The sequence below is a fragment of the Hydra viridissima genome, unplaced genomic scaffold (assembly GCF_058129835.1).
Source record: "Hydra viridissima isolate aposymbiotic clone 2 unplaced genomic scaffold, HvirCarnegie_v1 scaffold_4, whole genome shotgun sequence".
NCBI classification, from domain to species: domain Eukaryota; kingdom Metazoa; phylum Cnidaria; class Hydrozoa; order Anthoathecata; family Hydridae; genus Hydra; species Hydra viridissima.
The window spans coordinates 15,175,916-15,185,100 of NW_028324303.1; the positions used below are offsets into that span (position 1 = coordinate 15,175,916).

General features: G+C 29.7%; 1 protein-coding gene and 1 pseudogene across 1 annotated transcript; one reads left to right on the forward strand and one right to left on the reverse strand.

The window, feature by feature from the left end:
* Nucleotides 1-1,177: 1,177 nt before the first annotated feature.
* LOC149890074 (uncharacterized) lies at nt 1,178-2,090 on the reverse strand. The gene has a single exon (XM_090085356.1). It carries the CDS (start codon nt 2,028-2,030, stop codon nt 1,326-1,328), a length of 705 nt encoding a protein of 234 aa, XP_089941482.1. The 5' UTR covers nt 2,031-2,090; the 3' UTR covers nt 1,178-1,325.
* Nucleotides 2,091-6,065: 3,975 nt separating this feature from the next.
* Nucleotides 6,066-9,023, forward strand: LOC149890075 (uncharacterized; annotated as a pseudogene).
* The last annotated feature ends 162 nt before the right edge of the window (nt 9,024-9,185 follow it).

The window sequence follows — 9,185 nt, forward strand, 5'->3', positions numbered from 1 at the left end:
GAATTAGAACAATCTAGAGAACAGATAAATTGTCTTTTACAGACTGCAAAACCGAAGTTTTTTTTTAGAACAATCTCTAGTTTCTATTTGTTTACGTATCTCTAATTGTTTTTTTTTTTTGTTTTTGTTTTTTTTTTTTTGTTATATTGCTATCATTATTATTTTTACCTTATTTTTCATTTAAATATCTTGTGAAAAAAAAGCTTCAAATATCGTTATCTTGTTAAAAAAAAACAATACAAAACTAAGGAAAAAAAAAAAAACAAAAACAAAAGAAGAAATTTTATTTAAAGAGACCGACGCTAAGAATGAGGTTAGCTATAGGGTCGATGGTATAAAACAGTTTACGACCGAAATGGTTCCGACGCTAGCTTGGAGGGGCAAAAAGTCACTTAAAAAGTCGGAATATTACGATATTTATAAAATAAGATCGCTATAACTAATCAAATTATATCATTCTTATTTTATAAATATTGAAAATTCCGAGTTTTTTGCAGTTCATCCGACGAAACGCTGAAAAATATTTACATGATATATGATATTTACATTATATTTATATGATGTTTATATCATATTTATATGATATTTACATTATATTCATATGATATTGTGTTTGAGAACTTTATTTGACAAGTTACAGGAGAAAAATGCAAGATGAAAAGAAAAAAATGAATTTGTTTTTTTATTTTCATCCCTTAAAAAAAAACTTTTTAGAGAAAATTGAAGCAGAAATTTGTTCCAAGCATTTTATCTTATTCTTAATACCGCTGGCAACAGCTTTCCATTTTGTTGAAGAAGATGTGGGTAATCAACTAAAAAGAAAACTTGGTCACTTCCATTTTCTTTCTGCTTCATTGAACTAGTGTAAAAGAGGCGGACACCGTACTCTAAACTCATCTTCAAAATCTGAAGCAGAAAAGTAGCTGAATCAAAGAAGTTATTGGCAGGTGACTGAATGATGGAAGTTTTATGGAGGTACTTTCCTTTTCTATCTTAAAAGGTAAGAACCTCCTTGAGACTAACCTTTCTGATGCATTTCTTTGCTAAAACACATTCCATATTTCATTTCATATAACCACGTATAAAAAAATTTAATTCACTCACAAAGAAAGTTATAGAACTTAAATTATAAAAACAAAAGTAATTTTTTTCCCAAGATAATAAAAAATAAGTTTTCAATAATGATGATGAGGATCTGGGATTTTCAATCTTTTTTTACTAATTGTTTAAAGAATACATTTAAATTTTGACAAAACAACTTAAAAAAACTAGGAGAAAAAAATTTTTTCTCAAAAAGTTACAAAAGTTTATTACTTAAATTGGATTTATTCTCCGAGCAGCTTCACCCAAAATACCCACTCTCCATGAGGTTCTTTCGTATTAACATAGAAAGGCTCTCCTTTCCAGAGCCAATCTTTGGCCTGAATACGATAAATATCATTAAACTTATTCCAAGCTGCAGCCTTTGAGGTAAAAACACTTGTGGCTTCTATTGTAGCATATTTATATCCTGCACGTGTTACCAATGGAAGGATGCAATAAATTAGGTCATTTGATATTTTTTTGCCCCTATAATCCGGGTGAATTCCGAGAAACCACAAATCAACAGCTTTTCCAGGCTCCCCCAGTTCAGGAATCACGTTAGTGGCCTGTTTGTCCATGTACCAAAGAAAATTCATCCAAGGGGTCAAAGACTTTCCATCATTGTTATACTTCTCCGCAAATCCAGTTGGTACAAGCAACAAATCTCTAACAATAAAAACTCCAGCAATACGGTGCACATCCTCATCAATAGCAACAACACTAAGACCATTTGTACAGCAGTGGTCCATCCAGTAATCCACAAACTCAACCCAGTCTAAAAAACTGGTTGCCTTATCGGGACAAAGCTCTGCAATATCGGAGCAAACAGGTTCAGTGCAAAATGCTCTCGCTAAAACCACTAAAGCTTCATCTCTGTGTTGCTTTTCAAGTACTCGGAAGGAAATATTTCCTTTTTTTAACAGTACTATGGATTCACCAGAATGCATTTTCAGCCACCAATTTTCAAACTGTTGGTGAGATATACTAGTTTATAATATTTTGATCGTTTCGAATAGCTTAATGATGACAAAACAAAAATTGACCTTTGTTTGATTGGACGACTTGCAAATGCCAATCAGCATAAGATTAATTAAGTTTTGTAACATTTTTAAAATTTTTCATTCTTAAATTTAAATTCAGTTCCTTAAGTCCTTACTACATATTTATAGTTGTTTAGCGCTTCAAATTTTTACTTAATTTGTCATTTTTAACTTTATAATAAACTTTATTTACAGCACAAAATTTTAACAAATATTTGGAACTTGAGAAACATTTCAAAGAATAAGTTCTCTTAAAACTAATATCTAGCTCAAAAAAGCATTGAAATTTATTTCCCATTGCTTCAGGCTACTCTGGCTCTCGTTCTGACCATTCATAGTTTCGCTCATAGGTTTCCTGAAGAATGAGTTTCAAATGAAAATTTAAAGGTTTTATTAAGTTTAAATGAACTTTATGTAATATAAGAATTATAAGCACGATTTTTTTCGAAGCTTTAATATTTTAGTTTGTTTGGTTGTATCTTATAATTCTCAGGAGACTTCAGTCTTCATTCCGATCAGTTTTTAACTATTTAACAAATAATTTTGTCATTAATTATTCGTTAACAATTTTTTCTTTTAAGAATCCGTGGAACGGTTTCATGTTGTAAAAATCCGACGAACAAACAAAAAGCTTTAATATCAACAACAAACCTTTGAAATAAAAAAAAACGTTTTGTCAAAAGCAATTCTCATTTCTAAACTTTTATTCGGTTTTGTCGTTTGAATTTGTTGAGGTAATTGTTACATCAAAAAATACCACTGAAGGAAAAAGTTTAATAATATCTATAATCCTTACTTAAAGTTGGCGTTCAACTTCAAGCACTCTTGCTTAAGATCTTGTCTATGATTAGAGCAATATTTTTAGAAAAAAAGGGTAAAGGTCAATCTCGAGTATTTATCTGCAAATCTTTTTGTAAGGAATCATTCCTTTAATTTTGTCATGGTCTGTGAAAGGTGAAAGGCCATGCTCCATCATTTTTAACTGCCAAAAAGTGTTCAGCTTGATAGCTTTATTGGATCAAGTATCTTATTACAAATGTGAAACTTATGTAAAGAGCGTTAGACACCGTGTTCATAAAAAAAAACAAAAACTAAATTCTAATTTTAAAATAAAGGTTTGCAATTTAATTAAAAACAATTTTTGTTTCTCGCGAAATGTTTTAACAAATGTTCTGAAATTTTGTTTCTCTCGGCAGATGACAACCAGTTTTAAATTTTGTTTCTCTCGGCAGATGACAAGCAGTTTTGAATTGTAGGCCAACAATCGCCAGTGTTGAATGAAGTTTATGCGAATTGAAATTATTAAAGAAATTTTTCTGTAATAAGAAGAATGACGACATTCAGAAATAGTGCATTAATGCGAATAGCATAAAAAAGCAAAAAATCCGATAAAATTTACAATTACAAGTATTGTAGCTGTAAATTTTTATTATAGAACGTGAATAACCAGTATCATCAGTTTTATTGTAAAAGGTGAATAACCAGTATTGCAAGTTTTATTTTAGAAGGTGAATATCCAGTATTTTAAGTTTCACCATTATTGTAATATTTGTTTTCTTATGTTCTCCGCATTAATCAAAAATTTCTGAATGACGCCATTCTTCTCTAGCATTGAAGTTAGATGAAAATAATCAAGATGTTCGCCACTCGTCAGTCGTATCGAAAGTTTTTTGTTTTTTTTTATTAAAAACTGATTCTCTCTTTTGTACTTGCATTCTGAACTTCTTTTTAGTAATCATTTAATATACTGATATCAAATTCTTGGATTGTGGAGGGTAAAAGTACAACAGAGATTATAAATGTGCAATAGATTGACAATTAAGCATAAGCTTTGGAAGATAAGTTTTTATAATTCATTGAAAATGGCAAACAAAGTTATCTTAGCTGGCGGAAAATATAAGGGCTACCAAATCTAATTTTAGAGAAAAAAAAAATCATCATGTATTTTTGGATCAAGTATCTTATTACAAAAGTGAAACTTATGTAAAGAGTGTATGACACCGTGTTCATAAAAAAAATAAACAACTAAATTCTAATTTTAAAATAAAGGTTTGCAATGAAAATTAAAAACTTATGCATTTGTGATTAATAATTTTTTTAGGAATTGAAAATGATTTAAAAAAATGAAATGTAAAAAGAAATATTTTAAGTCGAAGAAATTGTTGACTTTTTATCGTTTCGTTAAAAAGTAGAAACATGAAGTTTTAATATTTCAGCTATAATTATAGACCGATCAAATCTTGATTAACGTATTTGTTTAGTATTTTGAGAGAGCTTGTTATTAATTGAAAATTAGCATTATCAGCAAAATGATACGTATTTAAATGTCAGGTGGAAAAATTACGATCATAAATATGGATGATAAAAAGGGGAGGATGTAACATGGATCGCTGAGGGATACCAATATAAACTTTTCATGAAAAAAAAAAAAACTAGTGCTTTTATAATTATAATTGATATTTATTTAGGGATTTGTATATAATTTGTTATGCATAACTTTTTTTTAAGGTTTTAATTTAATTAGAGAAAAGAAATCGGATAATTGGTGATGCAGTCAGCTGTAGATCCTTTTTTTGTGGACTGGGTTAACTTTGGTTAGCTTGAAGAAATGAATTATTTAAAATGATATTTATGATATTTATTGATTTTATGTTACTGATATTGTGACTAAAAACATGTGTATGCGCCCTTTAAGTCCGCACTAATTACGTTATCAAAATTTACAATGTTAATATGCCTATCTTCATAAAATCGTTTCACTTCTAAATAGAGCAATACGGCTAATTCATTTTTGCCCAAGAAATTGTAAGATCCCTAGTAACATTCTGAATCTACTATCCTTCGTTTCTTTGATTTAATTTATTTCTTAAATTGTTCATTTATCTGGAATCAATAACACGGCCTCCTTCCAGCCATATTTCATAACTACCGTAGTAATAGGACAACGCGTGGGCATAACCTAACATCGGTCATTTATAACAACTTAAGTATCCCACTAAAACAGATAACTAAACTAAATCAGAATGGTATGAACTTAACCTACACAACATAAGTCGTCTTAAAGACGTCTTTAACTAATCTTTAACTCTTCTAGACGTCTGCAACTAGTTAAAGACGTGTTTAAGATGGCTTTTGCACACGTATTTAAGAAGTCTTCTGACAACCAGTTTAATACGTGTTTAAGACATCTTTGCAAAACGTTTTTAAGGCATCTTAAGAAGACGTCTTTCGGAATAACCAGTTTAAAATGTCTTTAATCATGGATGTATAAGAGATGGACGTGCAAAGTTATTACTTTTTTTTTTGCGAACCATGCTCGTTGCACTTTGATAAAAATCTATTGTTTTAACAATTGAAATTTAACTCTCTTAAAGTCTGTCGGATTCATTAAAAATTTTTGGTCTCACCTAACCAGTCATATAATTTCCTTTTACTTATTAAAGATAACAGCAATAGAACCAAGCTTTAAGTTTAATTTTTTATAGACATTTATAATATTTTAAGTAATAACGCGGATGATGAAAAGAAATTGAGATCATTTAGTTGACTACTTCAATATATCAACTTTTTTAGCAACCTGGAGCACAATGGTTCCATGTCCAGTGAACAACTCCATCTACTATATTGCTGCAGTTTTCCAGTTTATGAATATTATAGAATTTTCAATTTGGGCTTACTCCATCAGACACTATAGCCCTTGAGTTCTAATATATATATATATATATATATATATATATATATATATATATATATATATAAACTACCATCAAATAGCCATCCCGGAGTATACCTAACAGAATGCCAGTGTAAACAAAAATACATCGGTGAAACAAAAATGAAAATAGCAACAAGAACAAAACAACACCAAAAAAATGTTTTTGAAGAAAAATTAGAACAATATGCAATTGGCCATCATAAAATTAAATGTTCAGGTAATATAAAATGGGATCAAGTAAAGACGCTAAAAGTAGAACCCAAAAAATTTGAAAGAAAAGTTCGAGAGGCAATCGAAATTCAGTTCAACAAATGCGGACCTAAAAATGGAGGTATGAATTTAGATGACGGTCAATATGTAAAAACGCAATTCTGGACGCCATACTTTTTATACCTACGAAATATTAAAGAAGCCCAACTAAAGCGAAGTTTAAAGAAGCCATTAAAAAGTGACATTACCGTTAATGTTTGTTTGTAATTTAATTTAATAATATTTGTAATTAAAGCTGAAGATGCTAGTATCAATAATCTAGCGAAAATTTCTTAGATAAAATAAAAAATTAGTATTGAGAGAATTCGTATTTATTGAAGTTCATATATTAAATATATATATATATATATATATATATATATATATATATATATATATATATATATATATATATATATATATATATATATACAGGCGCGGATTTAAGGTGTGGCCATTGTGGCAATGACCACAAAGCTTAAATTTAACGGCAGCCACGTTAGTTTTAGGTTTTTCCACTTAAGGAATATCCCAAAAAATTCAAACTGTAGATTTAGGCTATAGAGATTCCCTGCCATTGCCACAACGGTTCTTATTATACGTTACCGACTTTTTATTCAATCAACAAGTGCTGTGAAAAAGTATTAAAGTATCGATCTTTTATCGAAATTTCAACCGTGAAAATAAAATTTGGCCACACAGATACAAATTTCTGGATCCGCGCCTGATATATATATATATATATATATATACATATATATATATATATATATGTGTGTGTGTGTGTGTGTGTGTGTGTGTGTGTGTGTGTGTGTGTGTGTGTGTGTGTGTGTGTGTGTGTGTGTGTGTGTGTGTGTGTGTGTGTGTGTGTGTGTTAACAACAGAAATATATACAGTTACGAATAAATAACTTATACATGAAATGAATGTAAATACAATAAAGAAAAAATAATTTGTCACATTTTTAAGGAATTTAACAAAGCCAATTTATGACAAACCGTAAGAGTTTAAGTATTTAATATTGACATAATATGATTTACCAGCTATATATAAACTAAATTTTATTTGACAAAAACTAAAGGATTATTATGTGCTTTTTATGATAAAAGTAACAATATATGAAATATGAAAAACGAAAACATGGAATATCTGGCCGCATTTGCAAGATAATTGTAAATTTGAACAGCTAAAAAGTTTTGCTTTATCTAATGAATTATAAAAAAGCCCATTAGAAATAACAAATACTAAAACACAACGCATAGTGGAATATAAATTATGGAGTTTATCGAGAAGTCGAGACAAAAACTGCGACGTTTTACGCAAATAAAATTATACACGGAAAAAATACACAAACTTAAGGCTGGTGAATGAAGGACGGAGGAATTGAATAAAAACAGATCTTGACAAAAAATTTTGTTTAAGCTTTTTTATATTTCGCTATTCTTTTTTTAGTCATTTTAAAATTAGCCTTACTGGTCTATTCTATCAATGACAGCCTTTGTTTACACGAAAAAAGTTCGCAAATTTACAAATGTTTATCTTGAAAAAATGATAAAATCTGTTCGTGCCGACAACTAATTTCCTTAACCTTGGTGTAATTTATTTAGTAGTTTGTCAACACGTGAAGTAGTTACTTTAGCCTGAACAGTCTTATTAAATAAATGCTATAAAAGTTTAAACCATGTGATAAGGGTTTCTGTTTAAATCTGTTAGCAGCCATTTTCGTAGTTTTTTTTGTTGATTGGTAAAAATTTAGAGTTTGTCGGAAACTGCAGCCTCTTTGATATATAATATTAAGTTGCACATCCATCTCTTATTCGTCCATGCTTTAATTCCTTCCTTAATTCCGTCTTTACTTCCGTCTTTAACTCCAATTACGGAAGATGAATACTTACCATTTTCTTTTCCTTCAGAAATTTTTATTTTTTAATAAAGTTATAATTTTCGTTAAAAAGTAATGGGCAAAAATATGTCTGCGTCAAGAAAAGATTATTTAAGGAATTGGAGAAAATTAAATAAATCAGTTTTTGAAGAAGCTCGAGACGATAGTGTGGATGAACGTCAACAAAACTTAAGAAGAAGTAGCTAGAGATTCTTTTCATATTAGCGGTCAGAGTTGTAGTCGTAGTAACACGCTACCCAAAGATGCAAGAACACTTTTAAAAGTACCACAAGAAGTTTAGTGTGTTCAAAAATGTGGTGGTACATATTACTATTTTGGATTAGAATCAGGTATTAAAAACAATTTTTCAGGGTCTGAAAGAGAAATAACATTTAGTTTCAGTGTTGATGGGCTACCCTTATTTAAATCATCCAATACTCAAACGTGGCCGATTCTTTGTGAAATTAGTGGTGGAAAGATTTTTATTGTGGCATTAAACACAGGGGAAAGTATACCATCAGATTGAATGTGTTTTTAAATGATTTTTTTACAAGAATTGTGTGGTTTAAAGTTATCCTTTCTGAAAATAAAATTTGTTGTTAACACTGTTAAAGTAAGAGCCTTTCTCTGTAATGTCCCAGCAAAAGATCATTTTTAAAAGGGACTGTTACTCATACTGGATATTACTCTTGTGAAAGGTGAATTATCAAACGTTCTTGGGAAGGAACGGTAGTGTTTAATGAAGAACAAGAATTTTGCAACCTGATAGATTACAATTTTAGCTGCCAACCGTATAAGCAAATCAGATAAATAAGTCTCCTCTTAAAGCTGCTGGTATTAAATGTGTTTCTGGATTCTGCCTTGACTATATGCATTTAATATGTCTTTGGGTTGTTAAAAGAATCTTGAATTATTTCCGTAAAGGTCCTATGGTTAGGTTTTTATAAGCACATATTTTACAGATTTCTGAGAAGCTCATTGAGTTTAGAAATTACATTATTCGCTTATGATAAATTTTAACATGGATGGACAGAGAGACGGAAAGAGAAGTTTTAAAGATACCCACCTTTACAAATGTGTAATTGGTAAGTGTCTTCTAACACTGCTTTCCGAAAAAACAATCATTTTCTCGACCGATTATTGTTTTATTAATTTTCTCTTTTTAGCGGCTGTCCGAGAGGCATATCCAAAGGAATCGGAGAAGACAGTCTATAAA